Genomic DNA, 22,315 nt, shown 5'->3' with positions numbered 1-22,315 from the left:
AGGTCCACTTGTAAATGCTGCTGTGAGAACACGAACCAACTCTAGGCAATTATGCAAAATAAAATTAGTCCCTGATTCCGACCAAAGCAAGACAACTCTAGGTCTGAAAGCACCCTTAGTGCTGTCTACTTGTGATCGGATCACCCAAGACACCCATGACTGTTAGGGTCCTATATGAACCTCACATTTTCTATTGAAGTTGGAGCAATTCTGGTTATTTTACATGGGTCATTTCTGTATCTGTGTAATCATCTAACTGGTTTACAGTAGGGGGAGGACTCAGTTTGGAAAGGATGATGTTACGTAAACCTGTGCTCCAGTCGAGACTGAGCAATATTTGGATCCAAACGTGATGACAGTTGTTGGTGACGGTGTTGTCCGCTATAAATCAAATGTGTTCAAACACATTCCTGATGAAGCAGAATAGCTTTTAGAGTGTTAATAAACAAAAAGGGGTTTGAATGATCTTTAACTTTGTTGTAAGAGACTTGTTCTGTGCGTTTTGTCTCAGTTCTACATGAGTAATATTTATTTCCAGTAATTTTAATTGAGTAGGATATTTCAGACATCTCTCCACCCCCAGATAGAGGACACTCATTGTTCTGTAACCCTCAGAGAAACATACTTTATGTGCAATGTGGGACAGTTTATATCAAAGTGTAATCTGACGTCTTTGTCTTCATTTCCTCATAACCCACATTCAAAGCACTCTGCCTTCCCACATACGTCTCCCACTCAAACCTCTGACTCCACTTTCCTCATGTTCCCACTTCCCTTCTTTTCCTCCCTCGCCGCTGCCTGCTGGCCCCTCAGCAGCACTCCCACTTTGTCATGCTCTCCCCCTGCTGAGGCTGCGATTTCAATCCACACACACACACACACACACACACACACTTGAGCACACAGTTCATCACGGCTGTCAGTGGAGCTGCTGAGCGTGCATTTACTGTAGCCTCAACCTGCACTTTAGGCTTGAACACACTCATATGAACCCGCAGTGAAGAGACGAGGTCTGTCGGGTTGGAAGATCGTGACGTGACTGTCTCTGTGTGAGGGAGTCTTAAAGAATGGTTTCTTTTTTCAACTTTCGCCCCCACCTCAGCAGCCAGACAGGAAACTGCACCGCACATACATCCTGTCACCATCCATGCAGGCCTCAACATCCACACACACACACCCTCACACTGCATCATCACAAGCCCTGTTACATTTGTCATAACCCGCACTGACTATCTCTGATTCAAAAAGTTTGTTAGAAATTTCCCTGAAAAACCTGAGCAGCAATTACTGATCTCATAGGTGACTTAGGTATTTAATTCCTGGTTGCTGTGACTCATACATCTGTCAGTCACTTTCATTTTCATTTGGTTCAGATCATCTTTCCTACAGTATGTAAGCTCATCAGAGCCTGACACAATGCTGAGAGATGTGTGTGAATTAACTCTTGTTGATAACAATGATGACATTTACTGCTCCGACACAGGAAGTTTGACATTTACATCAACATCCAGCGAGGTGCTGACAAAAGCACAAGGTCATGACAGATAAAAAACAGTGAACGGAAATACGGCATGTGACCAGCGTGCAGAGTTGATGACGAGGAGGTGGTGGTGATCATGACAGAACTTGTGTAAATAGCAGAGGTGACTATTTTTTGAATCAGCTTGCGTCATCAAAATGTACAGAGAGCGCACTGGGGGCAGACGGAGACAGAGAATTAAAAAGTCTGGCAATGGTGTCGCAAGATGTGGTGACTTCAGAATGAGAAGAACATTATTAGTAACGCAAAAAAGCCTTGTTCACTCTCTGAATGAATATATACGTAAATAAACATGAAAAGAAACCCTGATGAAAACATCTGCTGCTAGCTTTCACCCCTTCCCGTTTGTCCCCTCCTCCCACAGGAGGATTATCCAGGATTAATTGGATGGCTGGGACTATTACTCTCTGGAAAAAACAAAAAAACACTGTAATCCAGGAGATTTACCTCATCCCCGACTCCTCTCATAAACGCCCACGTGACAATGCCATCGCTCCACTGAGGGGGAACGTGACCCTGCTGGGGTCAGATCACCAATGTGTTCTGGCGAGCTGGTGCTTAATGTTACGGAAAGTTGAGCAGTTTCTGGGGGACTTTTGGTGGGTGTGTTTAAGTGTGTGTGTATTGTACGCTCTGGTTTTATTACAACACTGAGCTCTGTTTTATGAGCAAGATCTTAGTGTTTGATTCACCATGATTCACAATGTCAGTGTTTTGGGTTTGTTCTATTGTTTAAAACATGTTTATCAAAAACATCTTCACACCCTTTATGCTTTATGAAGCCTCATTTACAAATATTTTCTCACTTTCCTCTTCACTTCATTTTTAGACGTGACTTGGCATTGTGTGCTGGGAAATTTATTCAGCCACTGAGAGAAATGTCACAGCTGAAGTGAGTAAAACTTCCCTGTCATTAAGGTGTGTATTGACTGTGTAAAATCTTCATCACACTGCGTTTTGTTTATTTATTTCCCTCCTTCCTCCTTGGCGCCTCTGCAGCTCTCTTCTGACTCATCATCAGTCTACAAAGATCACAAACACAGTTATGCTAATTTAAAGTTCCAACTTAATCAAAAAAACAACAAATAACAGAAAAACCTGCCCATCTGCGTGTTATACTCTCAGCTAACACCTGTGACTTTTCAGGTGACATCACTTCCTGGAAAAAGTGATGATACTCTCAGAGAAAACAGCTTAGTGACATAATCGCCCCAATTGTAAACAATTAACTTATTTAGAAATCTATTGTAGCTTCGTGTGACATACACCTAAGCCTCATGAATCATGATTCACTCCTCAAACTACATGACCACACCACCACTTCCTTCGTCTTGCATCATTTAGTTTGTCATGCTCGCTCACTGCTCCGTGTCACCTCTTTCACATCCACCCCTTCCTGCTAACCTTCACTCCTCGCTCTCTCCCCTCCGCCCACTTAGTGTCTCTCACCCCAGGACGACTGCGAGGCCTACGCTCGCTGCCAGGCTCAGAGCGGTAACCATGGCGATGACTGGCACCAGCAGGCCCGCAGTAGGTTGAAAAGGTGAGTAGTTGTCTCCGTGAGGCAGGAAGGGCAGAGTGACGACAGGTCGGTGAGTTTGGTCGGACAAAGAGGCGACTGTGAAGATAGAGGATGAAAATAACAGTTGAGCTTATAGATTTGTAGACGGGAAATATGGAGGCAAGACTTTCTGACATTTTGACAATGACGAGGGGTTTTCACAGGTCACCAACCTCCACACTAACACACAGTCGGCCATGGACTCCATCTACAAAAGGCTTTCTTTCAGGGAGGATTTATCTTGTTCATTTAGCAGGTTATTACTGGAACTGTAAGCTTTAGGTACAGAACTGATGTGGAGAATGAAACGTTTTCAATTTGCAGAATACAGCTCATTTCACCTGATGTGAAACCAAATGTGCTCTTTATTAAAATCCATACAGCAATAAGAGACATGTACGGAAGTATGCGCTCTATAAAATACAAGAAAGTCCACACAGCAACAAAAAAAGAGAAAAAGCACCAACCCACATAAAAAAATGGACACACCCAGCGTGCAGCCCACAGACACAAACCACAAACTCAGACACACACACATACGCATATACTAATTATAAGCCTTTAGTTTACCTTTTGAACATGTAGTGAATTAATTTCTTTGAAATGAACTGCTGTGTTTCTAATTTTGGATGTGGCCTCCATAATATCCTTTAAAGGGGCTCTATGCGTAATTCAGAGCATATGAGTTGTCTGGAGACGGTTCTCAACATAAAGGCAGCTAAAAGCTGATTTATAGATGTTCAGAGGTTCTACGACGAGCTTGCCGTGACCAGCGCAAGTTGCTGCGTTGTTGTGAGCATATACTTGTGCAGTCATGTGTCTGTGTTGATCAGTGAGCAGCAGCAGCTACCCACCGTCTGACACCGACAGACCATGAGGACAGAAACAAAGGGCTCAGCGGGAATGGAGCACCTGCCACAGCAAGCGAACACGCCGTCTGTGGCCATTTTGACTTGACCAGCAGACTTCACTGCAAGCAGATTGGCTGTAGAAACAGGTGACATGCTTTACGTAGCAAAACCAGCCACTGGTGATTTGAATAGCTGAGTTGCACATGACACCATCAGCCGGTTAGAGTCGATCTCAGACCGGCTAACTCGCAACGCTACAACTTTTCTCTGCAAAGAAAAATGGTTTTGTCTCATCACGAATCATTGGTCTGAACTAGGCTAAAATACACACAAAAAAAGCGACAATATTAGACACATGTACAAAATTAGTCTCCATTGTAACTGACAAGTTTCACAGACTAAACAACTGTCTTTTGCTAGATATGTTATCCCCACAAATACAACATGCTAACCTTATTAGCATAAGCCGTTGGCATTTCCCTTTGCAAAAATTAGCTCAGTGGCTAGTGGAATTTCCTCTATTCATATGAAGCCAGGATTAATTACCCACAGTCTTAATATGCTTCCACCTATGGTTCCAACTGAGGAAAATGGTTTTCAGCTTCTGAAAATGAACAGGTGGTCTGCATCACTGTGACGTGTAGTTACATTTTTGGTGAAGTGCCAATTATTTAGAGTTCACAATATTTATTGGAGTGTTTGTTCTCTTGTTTGGCAGCTGTTAATATGTGCTGAATTAACTCAATGTGATGTCACTGTTTGCCTTTTCAGAGTTAGATTATCTGACGGTTCTTCCATCTATCTTTTCTTCTATCTGAGGGCTGTACTCTACCAGTGAGTAGGAAAGTGACTCGGTAGAAGACGGTTCCATCACGGCCCTGCAGAGAGCAGTGATATGTTCCCTGCTCATCCTCATCCAGCTGATTTAAGACCACAGATGAATCGTCTGTCACCACCAAGGCTTTGAAGTCACTGGCGTTCAGCTGCACACACAAATTAGGAAGTGAGAGCTGTAAGTTAGTGGGTGTAGGACAGCAAAGTTGCATATTCATGCAGCTAAATAAGGAACAGAATGTCATACATGGGAATCAGGAAGTATGCAGAGTGGTTTTAAAGTGCTGAGCTACTACTTATGTATCTGTGTGTATACACGTTTGAGAAACATCCAGTGATGGCAGAGGGACCTTTTTAGTTCCCGGCTCTCCGGGGGCCCAGGAGTAGTGGTACTCTGTTCTTCCCAACAGAAGGCGATGCCACGGGAGGAAACAGTTCAGCACTGCCTGGCCTCCCTCCTCCGTCTGCACTGGGTACTCTGGAGAAAAGGAGAGAGGACAGAAAAAGAGAGACGCTTCATTCATTTGCATCGGGATTACTTGAGTAATCTTTTTCATTAGCTGTGCACATGGACTGGCAGCAGCAGTGCCTTGCTTAGGAACACATTTACACACTCGTGACAGCTTGTGTCGATGTACTCTGTGCTCCCAGTACATACGTACGACGAGCCCACAACCACTCGCCAACAACATGCACACACACACATACAAACAAATAAAAACATACCACCGCAGTCCTGCTGACCAGAGGGAGAGGGACAGATGTACATCTTGTAGCGGCAAGAGAAGCAATCCATTACTCTGCGTTTCAAAAGCCCTGAAGACCATACCACACACACATGCACACCCACGTGTTCTGTAAACATGCACTGATATATGTGTATGTGTGTGTGTATATATATAGTACATACACAAAGGATTTACACAGATACAGAGGGAAGGATCAGGCAGAGCAAACTTACCACACTTGTTGGGGCACAATCCTGAGGGAGAGACAAACAAATGGTCTGTAACTAATGCATCTTGTACATGACAATGACCTACACAAAGTGCCCTGCCTCATACCGCGCAGGGCACTCACTGCTATTCAAGTCAATTACCATCACGGATGAATGTGTCCAAGTGTTTTTCTAAGATCTTTCTGCCCTTCTCCAGGATCTGAATGGCTTCAAATGTCACAGATCCTTTAAAATAAGAGGAGGATTTGTCTTAACATCTGGTGGACATTGAGTGTGTTGTGTTTACAGTATCATATCTAAATATATTCAGTGATGATGTGGGAGAATTTTGTTTCTCACCAGTGTGCGGGGTTTTCAAGAAGTGGTCAAATTCACTCTGGTACTCAGTTCTGGCTCTGTACAGAGTGGTGGGATCTAATCGGTGGGAAACAGACATAAATGTTTTACTGGTTTTAATACTGTACAGTTTAGGCAGGTCACTCATACTTTTATTCAGAACAAGTGAGGGCCATAGCAGTGAAAGCTGCAATGGATAGAACAGGAAAAAACTGACAATATATGGGAAAAATGTAAGGAAACTAAGAGACAAGATGTGAGATGTTAAGTGCTTAAGGTTATTATCAGCATTGTCCCTTGAGATGGAAAGACAACACGCCAGTTACAGTTTAAATAGGAATAAAACACAACAGACAGGACATACAATTATCAAACACACAAGGAAGAGACTACAGTAAGCTCAAATTAGTCAGCTGCATTTCTCAGATACACTGAATTTTAACATGGTTTTAAATATTTGTGGACAAGATTTTAAAAATGTATAACGCTCTGCAGATTATTAAAACAAGATGCCATAGTAGAAGAATTTTTCCCCCAGATCAGTCTAGACCCATGAAATCTGCGAAGACAGCCACATTGTTTAGTGGCAGACCAGTTTTTGATCTCACCAATGACTCCCTTTCGTTCCAGACTGGTCTCTCTGTAGGTCACATAGGCATGCTCAGAAATCTTTTTCATTTCAATCTGGTCGTCCACAGTGGGAGCAGACAGGACAAAGTCCTCATGTAGGCGCCTGATACTGCGGTCACACTGCAGACAGGCCTCGGCCGCATGGACACAGCAGAGAAGGGACACCAGTATCAGCAGCATCTGCCCTCTGCACCCTGAGCTTTGTGCACATCAGAATGAGTCACTTTGGCGCCTCTGATTTTTCACTCAGTGCAGGATCTGAAACAGAGTTGGCAGATATTTTTATTACTCCCACAGCTGCTGTCACGAGTAACAGTTTTACTCCAATCACTCCTATTGTTCATCAAGACAAAATTACCATTGCTAGATTACTTGTTAAGTAGGGAAGAAAAATTGCTGTCGGCTCCATGTGGGCCTCATGAGTTAAGTCTGCAGTATATATATATCACAGTGTATTTGGTCATGGTTGTTTCATTAAAACAAATTTATTAGGGAACATTTTTACACAGTATTGATTAATCTGCCAGGATGGCACAGTGGGTAGCATGTCGCCTCACAGTGTGCGGAATTCGCATGTTCTCCCCGTGTCAGCGTGGGTTTTCTCCGGGTGCTCTGGCTTCCTCCCACAGTCCAAACACATGCAGGTTAATTGGTGACTGACTCTAAATTGCCCGTAGGTGTGAATGTGAGTGTGAATGGTTGTCTGTCTCTATGTGTCAGCCCTGTGATAGTCTGGTGACCTGTCCAGGGCGTACCCCGCCTCTTGCCTAATGTCAGCTGTGATAAGCTCCAGCACTCCTGTGATTAATCTGCCAATAATTCCTTTGATTGATCAATTAATCGCCAAAGAAAATAATGAGATATGCCAATCACAATTTCCCAAAGCCCAAGGTAACATCCTAAAAATACTGGTTCTGTCCAATTAACAGTTGAAAATCCAAAGTTTACTATCACATCAGTAAGTAGTAAATATTTGTCATTTTGGCTAAAATAAATAAAAATTCTGCCAATTATCTAGCATTAATCAGTCATGTGCCTAATTGTTTTAGCTCTAAAACAATTGCGGTATTTACTCCGTGCAATATTTATCTATTCCCCAACACTGTTTAAATTATTCTTACATTGTTTTATATTTTAATACTAAACACCAAGTGTGTATTATATCCAATGTGCAATTATCCTGTACAGCTGTCAATATATACCCATACATCTATTAATATATACATATTAGTGTTTCCATATGTGCATTAGTGAAAGTTGTATATAGTGTAAATAGTACTGAGTGTATAGTTGTGCCATTCAACAGCTCTTATCTTATCTAACCATTTTGGCACGAAATTAACAAGAACAATTTGGCTATTAAACATATATTTTGGCACATGGCCCCTCTGAAAGGCCAAAATATTAGGCAATGAAACTGTACTGTAGAGCTGCAAAACCCCAAACAACACTACAGTCATTAAATTAGCAAAACCACCTGACACTGGGCGCACCTGGGACATCAAGGGCCCACTTTCCCAGTTGGTAACCCAGCTTTGGCTGCCTCTTTGACTTCTCATACTTCTGCCACTGATATATACATACATTTATTTACAGTACTTAGATTGCTTTACTGCTTTAAACACTGCTGTTGCTTCTGCTACAGCTAACTTACTACAGATGCTAGCACACTGTCACTAGTGCTAATTGCTATAGCTGACGCTAGGTTAGCTTAATTCAGCCGTTGGTGCCAACACCACTAATGTTGCTAATTACAATAACAGTAATAAAGCGAACTACATGCTAAATTACTCGACGTTTTTCTACTGTTGCTAGCATCGTTGACACTACTAGCCAACTGATATTAATGAAACAACAATAACTAATAAGAATATATTCATTGCCAAAGACGATAAACAAGGATACAACAGAGCCTGTACTTGTTTAACAGTGCTCTGACATGGTGTCATTTAGCTCCCCTGACTATAGCTTGTTGCTGTCACCTAGTGGTATAAAGTAAGTTACAGTCCGTAACAACAACATTATTTGCTCTGAGTGATCTCACCTCTGTAGTTTGTTCAGGACAGTTGTGCAATCTTGCTCCTTTGCCAGCTGACTTGGCACCATGTCCAGGTCGGTCAGATTCTGCTGATATGGCGAACTGTTGACTGTTAACAAACTGTTCACCCTCCAAAGTTGTCACGTTCAATGACATGTAGTCACAGTTTTTAGCAGGTTTATATAATCCGTAGAAATACAATTAGAGTTATATTTTTTATGATAAAATCCCCTAAAATATGAAATACTTCAACGTGCGTATTTGACATTTCAATTGTTTCCACTGGCAACGGTAGCATGTAAGATAAAAAAAAAACACACAGACAATAATTTAAAATCATAAATATCTATCAAATCTCTGACCTGTGGATTTCACAATTCAAATCACTCAAAGGAAACAAACTTGAAAGCTCTTCTTGATTCTATTGTCTGTTTATTCAACGAATTATATTTTTACACTACATTTCCCAGAAGCCCTTTAAGTGATGACGTATATGATCGACACAGAAATGGACCAATCGTGCGTTGACGGGCGGGATCATGGAACTTCGAACCGCTCTGCAGCTGCGCAGTGAGCTACTGCGCGCACAGCTGTACACATTGACCCCAGAGCGTCAGGTGCGGAGGTAAGATAACTCTGTTTTTGTGGCCGAAACGCTTTAAACGACCGTTTTGATATATATTATAACTTATTTGTGTGTTATTTACGTAGATAACGTCGCCTTCAACTGTGAACATGACTGTTTTTAAGCCCAGTACGTGACAACCAGTACAACCAGTCAAAGTATTGTGCTGCTACTGTAATGTCCCCATGCAGCGTCAATAGTGGTGTCGACAAGTGCTTGTTGGTTATCGATCAGGTACTGGCACACTGAAAATGTTGTGCCAGTTAGTTATGTCATCTTGATACCTTGTGGAAAACAACCTAAATATGTGCATCTGGAGGCGCTGTGCGTGACCATTATTTAAGCAAAGTCGGACGACAGTGTCTTTACTGTAATATTTTAATTATTCAGCTGTATTTTGTATTTAGTGAACACAAAATAAATAGCAGTCATAAGGGAGTGAAAACATCTTAATGAAAACATGCACAGCCAACATAGTACAGTCTATTGTACTGCACTGAGCAGACTAGTTATTTACCTCTGTACATCAAAACAGTGAGCATTTTGTATTGCATACATTTGCAGGCAAAAAGAAAATATTACTAGTCACAGGGAGGAGGTTTATGTCACAAACTACCTCTAACATCTACATAAAATGATACTGTATGCATAATAAAGTGGTTAAGGTTCCTGGTAGTTTCCTTACAAAGCAGTGAGTGCTCATATTTGGGACTTGAAAGTCAAAGACTCTCCCAACACAGTGTGTCATGGAATTGCTTTGGGCCATCAAGGCAATTGATTTTTTTTAAAAACCCAATAAACCAAGTTAGAATTGATCCAATAAATGATGATTAAAATGGGGGAGGTCTGGCCCAAAAAGAGCAGGGATATCTTGTGCATATGGGAGGGAACTGTAAAGCTAGAACAAAGCGTTAACTTATAGCAACTAGTGCAAAATACATGAATAATCAAAAATAATTATATGAACAAGAGGCTGCTTTTTGCCTGTAATTGTACACCCAGAGAAGGTAAGTTGTTATTCTAACAAGAGGCTTGTGTATGCTGTTTTAAAGAGGAACTGCAGTCTGTCCCTGAAGGAATTTTTTGGTGTGTATGCATTTGCAAAGTTTCCCTTCCTCCCTGCTGCATTGCCACTATCACGCACACTTCATTGGTATGAATAAGAACGCTGAGCTGGAGCATAATGATACCTTTTGGGAGGTTAAATACGGTTGTGTTGTGGATGATTGATGCAAAAACTGAAGGTTTGCTGCAGTGCAGTTATTTGAGGGCTGCTAGTCTTAAATAATATTTACGCTTGCGCAAGGTGCTCTTACCTGAGAGATAAATGTAATTGAACCACGCTGACTCGGTGTCTGTGCTTTCTCTGATCATAGCCTGTTTTTATGGTGTCATTGGTTCGGTTACCATCAGTGCCTGTGTGGCTACAGAGCCAATCCACCTACCATTTACCAGATTAAAGCTTCTGTGCTGTCTCGCTCTCTGCTGGACACTGCTGCTGCTGAACTATGCTGCAGGAGACACTTAACAGAAAGTGCACACAGCACAGTAACATGCAGCTTTATTAGAGAGACACACATAGAATACATTAGTGTGGTAGTGGCACACATTGCAGCACTATAGAGAAATTTAATAACAGACATGTCATACAAAATTAACAGTCTCTTACAGAATCATTGTACAGTACATTGTTTTTAGAGAGAGGTAGGAAACAGAAGGTGAGTGCTAAATGTTTTAGTCATGAGAGCATGGAGTGTGGAGAGCTCCAAAGCTATTTATAACTACAGCTCCTGGAGTGGTAATAATTAGAACTGGATTGTCAAGCAAACACCCTGTGTGATGGGGGTTACAAGACTCTGGATTTGTATGTACCATGCTGCTTATTTGAAAATTAAAGGAACAGCATGTAGGATTATGGGGATATATTGGCAGATATGGAATATAATAAAGTAAGTATACTTCCTTAAAAATAAGGTTTATTGTGTTTTTGTTACCTTAGAATGAGCTGTTCTTTATCTGCACAAGGAGCAGGTCCTCGTCTGCTGAGATCACCATGTTGCACCGCCATGTTTCTACAGTTGCCCAGAATAGACAAACCAAACACTGGCTCTAGATAAGGCCATTCATGTTTTTGTGTTTCCATATCAACCACAGTAGCAAGAACCTCATTTGCGATGATCAGCGTCAGAAAAACATTGATTTTTTTTAAATGTGAAACTGCTTTATTAATCACCTGGTTCATTTATTTTGGAGAGGAGGAGAACTCTGCGGATAATTCAGCTCATGGTAAAAACCTCTTGAACATCTGGATCTTAAAATATCAGATGAAAAAGGGATAGCACGCATTAGCAGGTGCTGGGCAAGTGGCCTGTCTGCAACATGCTTAAGTTTTAAATCACCAGGGGTCTCATTTATAAACATTGCTTATGCACAAAACGATGCCTGAAAAAGGCACTTCCCATGCAAAAGTTGTGATGGATAAAAACAGACTTTATGGGAGAAACTACAGTTTGGAGAAGGGAAATTGGCGACACAGATGGTGAGGTGGAAGCCTCATTGTAGAAACTGTTGAATATTTTTTTGGCGCACGCCATCTTTGGCTCTTGTTCTTATGTACATTTTTAGTATGGATCCTACGCATTGTTTTATAAATGAGGCCCCTGGTCAGCTTGTGTTTGAGAGGAAGAGACCTCTATGGATAATTCAGCCACCAGTAAAAACATCCTGAACAATGAACACTGAAGAAATTGTAACTGGGAGAAGCTTTAGCTGGTTGCAATCTGCAGTCCTCACTGGTAGATGCCAATAAATCACCCCAAAGCTTACTTATTGTTCCTTTAACTCATCTGTCTGTCAGTATATCATGTTGTTACTTAATATATTCACAGTCTATTTATGTATTCTTCCATCCTTCGTGGACATTCAGGCCGATCAGTGTACGACATGATGTGTACATGGGAATGTTGATCCCTGTCTGTGTCTGTTTGTCTTGCAGGTTTGGACAGATCAACTCTGATTCAGTCATGGAGACTTTGGTGAAGATTGGCAGGTAGACATCAGGCTCCCCTTCACCTCAACGATATATTCTGACATTGTCACAGACACTGACAGCAAGTAAACTGCAGCTGTCCCCTCCTGCAGCCAAACCTGTTTCACCTGCATACCTCACTGCCTTAAGTTCTCAGTATGTATCAGATCGTCCCGGTGGCTCCAGGGGAGCAGCAGATGGCGGGGGGAGCTGGTGGTTCTCCACTGAAGAAGAAGCTGGCTCATGAAGGCCGGCCCCTGGTGATGGCGGGCATGTTAGGCTGTGTGCTGGTGCTGGCTGCGGTGGTTGCCTGGTGCTACTACTCAGCGTCGCTCCGTAAAGCCGAATTGCTGAAGGCCGAACTGTTGGACCTCAACAAGGATGGTTTTATCATTCATAACCAGGTGGGGGCGCTCATCTTCAGTATGACCTTCAGGTGGGTTCACTGTCTGGATTATTTTCTTGCTTATTATAAGATTAGAGATAAGATAAGATACACCTTTATTGATCCAATAATTGAGAAATTCCATTATTCCATATTCCATTATTGTCTTGATTCATCTTTTAATCTTTAAAATGTCAAAGACAAATGATGACAAATATCCACCATCCATCCATCTCAATTTTAATAGATCAAGGTGACATATTCAGATCAACAGTCCATAGGCTAAAGATACTTAGTTTAAAATAAAATGAACTGCATGAAAGAGCAGAAAATACGTAGATTTAAGAAGCTGGTAGCAGAGAATCTTTGGAAGTTTCTGCTGGGAAAGTGACTTGTTAGTTAATCGATCATCAAAATAACTGACATAAGACAACTAATTTTCTGTCAACCAAAAAATTAAGTCAGCTTTGCAATTAAGTAAGGGAGATGTCATATGTACTGTACGTGGTAAAGGTTGGGTACTGAACTCGGCACTCTCAAGGGTACCAACTGAGTTATGTCAGCACTACCAAGACTTACGTTAAATCAATGGGTACTAAATCCTAGTACCTGGGATCTGGGTGAGAACGCTCCGGCTGGCTCGCAATCTGCAGCAATAGTTTCGGTGTTTGGCCTATTTTCTTTTTTATTTTATAGTTTTCTGATGATATTTTACTATGTTTACTATATTTTAACTATGTACGTATTCCACATATTTGTCAGTTGTGTCTAAATTGAGAGTGCATGAGCTGAACAGGCACACAAACACACTGCACATTTTAACAATTTATTAATGTCCACATAAAAATAACAAGGAGGTACAAGAACACAAATGTCAAAGGTGCTCTAGAATACACTTGCAAAGTCAAGCACATTGACATATGTCTTCAAAACAGAAAGCATAGTACTCAGTTGTCAAAGATACGAGTTGCAGCGTGTCTGCCAAAATGCTGGCTGCCAATGATAGCAGAAACAGCACAGTACTTTATGGGCTGTTTACTGTTCAGTCCTGTTTTTGGGCATCTCAAGTTGCTGAAGCTCTCTTGAGACCAACCTGCAAATGTGTCCAAGGCTGCCAAGTATGAAAACAAGTAGGCTGCACCTATGACCTAGGTCTGAGACGGTATTAAAGAGTGGTCAGTGTTTAATGCTGTGGTCATAATGGTCTCCTCTAGGTAAGAGTCAGAGGTAGGCCACCTCTGAAACAAACACCTTTATGGACTCTTCATTGACCACTACAACATCTGGGGCTGGGCATGTCAGATGAACTCTGAGCAAGGAACGGACAGAAACTTTTATCTTAGTGAGCAGGTGTAGCTGACCCTGTTGCCCGGTACATCCTTCAACAGATGTGTTTGTGAGCCTGCAAGTTGTGGACACCTGGTGGATATGAAATGAACTGCATCATAATATGAGGCTGTTAAAGCGCCATTATAAATCAGGCTTAAGTGCAATAACGCTGCTAATGGCAGGTTGTCTCTTTGAAACTCTTAAGCCTCTTAAAAGTCCTCCTCCCTACTCCCTAGAAGGCTGAGTCTAGTGGGAAGGACCTGTTGTTTGGTCAGACCGCGCCCACTCCAGGGACACTCCAGGTCAAACACAGAGATCATTCAGATCCGGCCAATCTGGGTCTGACCACACCCTAAAATCAGCAGAGTGGGCGTCGAGTTTCTGTTCTGGGGTTTCTTCTGAATCCAAGGAAGTGGGGCTCTGACTTCCTGGCCAGTGGGACCTTGTGTCTCCTTAGCTGCAGAAACAGGGAGGATCAAGCCAGCTCCCTAACACACACACACACACACACACACACACACACACACACACACACACACACACACACACACACACAAGCAGAGACAGAAGATTATCTCCACATGTGATTAGAAATGAGCAGAGGAGCAAAATTGCTTGTTGACTGGAGCAGATTACAGAGTAGATGACCACATCAGCCCTGCAGCTCGCAGTCCCGAATTCCAGGCACTGGTACTGGTATTGGAATAAATGTGAATGGTACCCAATCCTATATGTGATAATGATTATCCTGCTGAGGCCATGGTCATTTAAGAGCAATCAAAATGTGGTGTGACCACAAAAATAGGAACATTTGTACGTTGTAATGCAATCCAGTGCACTCTCGTAATGAATACTTCCCTTGTGAAACTAACAGCCAGTAAATCTTGGCTAACAACAGTTTTTTAAACACACACACACACACACACACACACACATATATATATATATATATATATATATACATACATATATATATCACTTCTTTTAGTGGTTCCTCTTTGTGAGCTGTGCCGCACTAAAAAGCTGCCTGTCTGCAAATGTGTGGATGGATAATGGAAAGCCAGATGAGGCAGACACATGATGATTTACACCCTCAGGGAAGACTGATTTAGTCGTGTCCCTTATCAGCACATTGACAGGAATAGCCACAGTACAATCCCTGCACTTGCAAAGAAATAGAGTTAAAGAAAGGAGCAATTCTTCTCTGATGTAGTAATCTCACAGACTGATGATTATTATAGGTGAATAATCTTGCTCAGTTGGTGCTGTGCTGAACATACAAATTCATATTTTCTTCCCCTCTGTCGATGTTTCCTTCCAGGTCTGGTACTCTGGATCTGGACTCATGCTCAAAGGAGGGAAACATTCTGAGCTGCTCCCAGTCAGATTCTGGCAAGCTCAACTTCTTCATCCAGACAGTTCGACCAAAAGACACGGTAATGTGTTACCGTGTCCGCTGGGAGGAGCTCCAATATAAGCGCTTGGTGGAGCACGCCATGGCCTACAATGACTCTCATTGGTACGGAGGGGCGGAAACTGCAACTCAGTACTGGCCTGTCAGGATGCAGGGTGAGAAGGAACCGCAGCCTTTCATCACCAGCGATGTCTACTCAAATCGGGATGCTTTTGGGGGAATCTTGGAGCGCTATTGGCTGTCTTCAAATGCGACTGCGATCAAGATAAATGACTCGGTACCGTTTCATTTGGGCTGGTCAGAGAAGGACAGGACACTCAGGTTCCAGGCCCGATACAAGGACTCTCCCTTCAGACCACCAGAAGGTCAGCAGGCCTTCCCTGAACTCAGCTACAGAGTGTGTGTGGGGTCGGATGTCACCTCTATTCACAAATACATGGTATGTATAGACATACAGACATACTGCTGATGATGAGAGCACAATCACCCGTCTCATTTTCTGTATAACTTTTATTATTCATATAAGAACAGTGTAGTTCAGATTAAGTTACCTTGTTGAGGTGTTCTGGGGCAGGTGGGTGATGTCTACTCACATGTATGCACCAAATAACTGCACAAGAACACTTGAAATAGTCTGTGTTGGCTCTCTTCCAGGCAAATTGTGGTGCACTTAAAGAGTGAGGCCAAAGAATAGTGTAATATAGCACAACAAATTTACCTAAGAGCAAAATTGGAGTGAAGATGACAGGACATACTTGAGCCAAGTTGCAGTCTTGGCTGGATGTTCATCTGATCATAACGTATTCCTAACTGGTATAAAGACAGGAAATGAATCAGTAACAATTCTGACAATTAAGAAATTTATCGACCAAAAGCATCAAACAGTCTCTGGTTCTAGTTTCTCCATTGTGGGGATTTGCTTTTCTCTGTTTTATGTTACAATATTGTGAATGTTTTTGGGTTTTGGGACCAATAATTTGACAAAACAAGGTGTTTGAAGACAGTAACGTTGGACTCTGGGAAACAGTGATGTACATTTTCTTACATTTTATAGACTAAGTGATTACTTCGTTAATCAAAACAAACAATAGATTAATTAATAAAGCTGTTTCCCCCTGTTTCCAGTCATTATGCTAAGCATTGGCTGCTGGCAGTAGCTTAATATTTAATGGGCACATATGACAGTGAATGGGGGAGCAAAATTTTTCAGTGCATGCTTGGATAAACCCCCCCCCAAAAAACGTGGATGTGAATACCTCTGTAGTAACTCTGTGCTCTGTATGCATGTGTTTTCCTCAGGTGCGTCGGTATTTCCCAAAGCCCATCAAGGTCCCTTCTCCTGAAGTGTTCAAACAGCCATTGTGGTCCACATGGGCTCTTCACAAAACTGCTATAACTCAGGAGAAGCTGCTGCGCTACGCCTCTGACATCACCAAGCATGGCTTCACATGCTCCCATCTGGAGCTGGATGACCGCTACACGGCCGACTACGGAGAGTTTGACTTCGACCCGCAGAAGTTCCCCAATGCCAGCGGTATGTTTGACAAACTCCGAGAGGACGGGTTTCAAGTGTCTCTCTGGACACATCCGTTTATCAACTACGACTCCATTAATTTCGGTGTCGCTGTGGAGAAAGGACTGTTTGTGCGGGAGCCGAGTGGTGAGCTGCCTGCTCTGGTTCGCTGGTGGAACGGCATTGGAGGAATCTTGGACTTCACCAACCCAGAAGCCCGTGAGTGGTATTCATCTCACTTGCAAGGGATCAAAAACCGCTATGACGTGACATCATTCAAGTTCGATGCAGGAGAGACAAGTTATCTCCCACGCCAGTTTAGCACCCTGGTCCCACTGTCTGACCCCTCCACCTTCACCCGCCGCTACACGGAGATGGCCATCCCGTTCAGTGAGCGTGCAGAGCTGAGGGTGGGTTACCAGAGTCAGGACATCTCCTGCTTCTTCAGGATCATTGACAGAGACTCTGTGTGGGGTTATGAGCTCGGCCTCAAGTCCATCATCCCCACTGTTCTGACGATTAGCATTCTGGGCTACCAGTTTGTTTTACCGGATATGATAGGAGGGAACGCATACCCCAACCGCACCACAGGTATGACACTCTGTAACATATGGCTACCGAGAGTTTTAGAGTCAAGGGTTAGCTCTGTCAAATTTAGATCTTAGATATGGTTTTAGTCGCCAGTCTGACATCTATGTTGTATTTTTAGGTGGGTCAGATGGGAAAAATGTCCTTCCAGACAGAGAGCTGTACATCCGATGGTTGGAGCTGTCTGCTTTCATGCCTGCCATGCAGTTCTCTATACCGCCATGGGCCTATGATGATGAGGTGAGCAAACTGAAACAGTGAAAGTGAAAGTTCGCTGGAAAACAAGACAAGGTCAAAACCTAATATATGGCTAGACTGTGTATGAAATGCTACAGGGCTTTTAATTTGAAACAAAGACATTTAATATGAAACAGGAAGTGGCAGCATATACTCAGTCGGGGACTTTTAGCTTACAGTGCTGTAGCATTCCAGCCCAGCCCCCCAGCATACGACGCAGAAGTATAAATTCTGCCTTACCAATGGTGTAACTTCATCATTCACTCATTCAGTCAGTCAGTCACAGGCAAACTTTCCCATTTATATGGCTGGCCTTGCATGCTGCGGTCCAGCCAAAAATAAATGTTTGTTTTTCCTGATCTGTTATTTTCTGTGCTTTAATTTTAAAATTGGAGAGGGCAAATTAAAACCACAAGGAGCAGAATTTCTATGTGATAATTGCAGCTTTTCAGTCTGACTTGACTTTATTACATTTAGAAAAGGTGCAAAGATACATGACAAAAACATTAAACCAATTTATTATTATTATTATTATTTGCTGGATGACTACAGTAGATGTTATAAATGTATGTAAATTAAGAAACCTATCCCTGTGTTTTGATGCCATCAAGTCATGCTCCACTGTGCTGCCAACACTGTATCTTTGTGCATTAACCTGCAGGTGGTACAGATTGCACAGAAGTTCACAGGGCTCCATGAGTCTCTCGTGGCCCCGAGGGTTCTTGAACTGGCCGGTGAGGTTCTTGATACAGGAGATCCAATTATAAGGCCCCTCTGGTGGATCGCCAATGACGACGAGGCAGCCTATAAGATCGACTCCCAGTTCCTGATCGGGGACGACCTGATGGTGGCTCCAGTGTTGGAGCCAGGAAAGCAGGAGAGGGACATCTACCTGCCTGCGGGACGATGGAGAAGCTACAAGGGGGAACATTTTGATAAGGGCCCCATGTACCTAACTGATTACCCTGTGGACCTGGACGAGATCGCTTTCTTTACATGGGTTCACTGAAGACACTGAAGACATTCACACACACACACACATTGTATGCACATGTACATTCTTGTGAGCACACATGCCAAGAAAAAGCAGGATGTGTTTGTTTTTCAAAGGGAAATGACCACTAGGGCATCTGCTGCTACAGCAGAGTGTGATTTTTTGGTAAAGATGAACCCCATGTCTCGTCCGACCTGCTCTTTCTCCAGACTTCTGCCTGCAGATTATAACCGTCGACCCAAAGAATTAGAATGAAACTTGTATTTACTTCTGATTCTTGTGCTCCATCCTTAAGCTGATTCTCATCCTCATGTGCCTTCCACAGCCAATAGTTAAACCGATCTCAGATTGTATTGTCATCACAGTCTTCCACCACGTAGACATCTAGATGACAAAGTTTCCTCTAAGCCCAAAGCTAGAGTGGTTTTAGTTTTAAAGGTGATGAAGGGTAGATGAAATAATGTGTGACTTTGTTGTGGCTTGGCAGGGTTAGGCACTCAACCGGCAATAAATCTGCACTCTGAGTTGGACAGTTGCACTCCTCCTCAGAGGTCGTTTCTAAGTTAATGTCACCATAGCAACTGCTGTATCATGGAAAACATTCTCAAGAACCTATGTTTAAGCTAACGTGCATTAATTAGCATTGCACTGACAACATGTGACTCTTTTGTCAGTCACTTGATCTTTATATTTATTATTCTTTTGAATAATGGATCGTATTTGAGTGTATATACAGGAAATTCATGTGACTCTGGGTTTAAATTAGGGGGGTTCTTGTCATGATCGACACTCCTTGACCTGTTGTGCCATTCTGTCATTTCAGTGCCAAAATGTGCTGCTTTCGTCAAAAAATTATAATCACAGCTCAGGGTAGATAAAAAAGAAAAAACATTCATGTTAGAGTTAATAGATTTATTACACTATTGCTACTGGTTTGCCTCTTAAAACAGGTATTGTAAAGATGCCATATTCTAACGTGCCGTCCATGTCTGCCTTGTGACTTTATTTGCCTTATCAGCTAAACAAAGCTCTGCCATCCTTTGCACCGAGAACCATAGAGCGATTAAACACTCACCTCTGCACACAGTGATATATGCTTGATGCGTTGCACCTTAACATTTTTTAAGCACTAAAACTGCAAAGTACAGGAGGATCTGCCATCTGAAAACATGTTTGTCTGCTCTCACACACTGATTTATGGCATGACAGTAAAGCACACCTGTGGACAAATTATCTAAATGCCTTGCTTGAAAATAATTGTTCTGTATAAGCTAGGGTGTGCAGTTTTCTGTTTTTTGAAATGTTTCAGTCACTATACACAAGATTGCCATGGGATTAGAGTATCTTTAAAAGTCGTATTATTGTAGTATTTTTGTTTGATGAATGTTGAAAGAATTGCTGTAAATTGGAGGTCTTTGTCTTGCCTTCTTTGCATTCTTGACACGACCACCAGATGGTGCCAACATCACAAATGTTCAAATCTCAAACACAGTGACTTTGACTGGTGAATGACAGTGACATTTCTTAAAACAATAATAATATATGCATAATTTGTAATGATACTCATGTTTTGTGGGAGACATGTCAGTAAACTAGATTAACTGCTGTATGAAAAAGTGTCAGATTAATATAAAGGGATTTTTGTCAGAACACTGAATAAATGATGTGGCCAATATTTTAGTGGAGGAGTTTTTAGGTGAAATCATTCTGGGTGTTTCCACTGTGACACAACAGAGTTTGAAATGCTGAAGGGAAGTGTTTCCTAATTTAATGATTGCCAATGTTAACAGTCTTTGTATTGCAGTGAATAAATACTACCTGAGTTATGAAGGTGAACTGCCAAAGAAAACAAAATAGTTGTTGAACTTTCTGTTCACATACATGTTTGTTCTTGTGAGCACACAAACATCATCAAAACTGTAGTCAGAAGTTTTCACATGACATTTTTATTTTTCAATAAATGCATCTGTAAGATCAGATAAGACACACCTTGACTATGTAAGGAGTGCAGATTGATGATATAATATGGCTAAGTAATGTTTTAAATTAACAGAATATAGTTCAAGAGTCAATGTAACATATTAACATAATATAGTATAACATGTACGCTTGGAGGATATCACAGTATCATGGTACACCAGGGTATTTAGAGGTAACGAGAGAGGTATGATCATCAGTACTGTCAAAAATATGGATGCTCCCATACCTTAACTATAGCCCAAAAAACCTACAGTAAACACCTGCTAACATTTGGCTTTTTAATACAATGGGAGAGATTGGCATTCACACTCAGGACAAATGACTCTGCAGTAGTTAGGTATTTGGCACCTCCGGCTCTGATCTACTGCACTGGGAACTTTGAAATTTGCCAATTTTAGACGTGAAACAGTATTCCCTGTTTATGTTTCATCATAGAAATTACAAAAAAAAGGAATGTGATCGGCATTGATGGGAACACACAGCCAGGTTAACACATTAATTAATTAATTCTAGCTCCTTCATCAGTGAGATGTAATAAAATACAGTCCATCTCCGCTCAAGCAGCCCTCAAATATCAGTCCAAATTAGTCTGCACCGGGTTTGAGAAAGAGACTGAATAAGTTAGACATATATACAGCGCCTTGCAAAAGTATTCACCCCCCTAGGAATTTTTCACGTTTTAAAACCTCACAACCTGGAATTAAAATGTATTGTTTGAGCATTTGCATCATTTCATGTACAGAACATGCCAACAACTTTGAAGATGTGAAAAATTTTTTTTATTGTGAAGCAAACAACAAAAAGGCCCAAAAACCAAGAACTTCAGTGTGCATAATTATTCACCCCCCTGAAGTCAGTACTTTGTAGAGCCACCTTTTGCAGCAATTACAGCTGCAAGTCTCTTTTCATAAGTCTCTATGAGCTTGCCACATCTTGCAACTGGGATTTTTGCCCATTCTTCATGGCAAAACTTCTCCAGCTCCCCCAAATTGGATGGTTTCTGCTTGTGAACGGCAGTCTTCAAGTCAAACCAGAGATTTTCAATTGGATTGAGGTCCGGGCTTTGACTAGGCCATTCTAACACATTTAACTTCTTCTCCTTAAACCATTCAAGCGTAGCTTTAGCAGTATGCTTCGGGTCATTGTCCTGCTGGAAGGTGAACCTCCGTCCCAGTCGCAAATCACAGGCAGACTAAAACAGGTTTTGCTCCAGAATGTCCCTGTATTTAGCACCATCCATCTTTCCCTCTATGCGGACCAGTTTCCCAGTCCCTGCTGCTGCAAAACATCCCCACAGCATGATGCTGCCACCACCATGTTTCACTGTGGGGACGGTGTTCTTGGGGTGATGGGATGTGTTGGGTTGCCGCCAAACATAGCATTTCCCTTTGTGGCCAAAAAGTTCAATTTTAATCTCATCTGACCAGATCACCTTCCGCCATACATCTAGGGGGTCGGCCACATGCTTTTTGGC

The 22,315-nt window shown here is 42.1% G+C and overlaps 2 protein-coding genes across 2 annotated transcripts; one reads left to right on the top strand and one right to left on the bottom strand.

The window, feature by feature from the left end:
• Nucleotides 1-1,613: 1,613 nt before the first annotated feature.
• Nucleotides 1,614-9,178, bottom strand: LOC125890598 (izumo sperm-egg fusion protein 1). Its single transcript, XM_049579308.1, has 11 exons — nt 9,111-9,178; nt 8,755-8,834; nt 6,689-6,968; nt 6,084-6,158; nt 5,886-5,969; nt 5,748-5,768; nt 5,513-5,602; nt 5,137-5,264; nt 4,785-4,935; nt 2,990-3,158; nt 1,614-2,562 (listed from the first exon to the last, which is right to left on the bottom strand). Exons 3-11 carry the CDS (start codon nt 6,888-6,890, stop codon nt 2,502-2,504), a joined length of 981 nt encoding a protein of 326 aa, XP_049435265.1. The 5' UTR covers nt 6,891-6,968; nt 8,755-8,834; nt 9,111-9,178; the 3' UTR covers nt 1,614-2,501.
• A 60-nt stretch (nt 9,179-9,238) lies between these two features.
• LOC125890595 (myogenesis-regulating glycosidase-like) lies at nt 9,239-20,541 on the top strand. The gene is made up of 6 exons (XM_049579304.1): nt 9,239-9,373; nt 12,369-12,837; nt 15,437-15,968; nt 16,829-17,633; nt 17,752-17,870; nt 18,529-20,541. The coding sequence occupies exons 2-6, from the start codon at nt 12,560-12,562 to the stop codon at nt 18,874-18,876; spliced, it is 2,082 nt and encodes a 693-aa protein (XP_049435261.1). The 5' UTR covers nt 9,239-9,373; nt 12,369-12,559; the 3' UTR covers nt 18,877-20,541.
• Nucleotides 20,542-22,315: the final 1,774 nt, after the last annotated feature.

Source organism: Epinephelus fuscoguttatus, linkage group LG6 (genome assembly GCF_011397635.1).
Source record: "Epinephelus fuscoguttatus linkage group LG6, E.fuscoguttatus.final_Chr_v1".
Classification (NCBI taxonomy): Eukaryota; Metazoa; Chordata; class Actinopteri; order Perciformes; family Serranidae; genus Epinephelus; species Epinephelus fuscoguttatus.
Note: the sequence above shows the minus strand (reverse complement) of the source record. Positions and strands in the feature narration are given on the sequence as shown.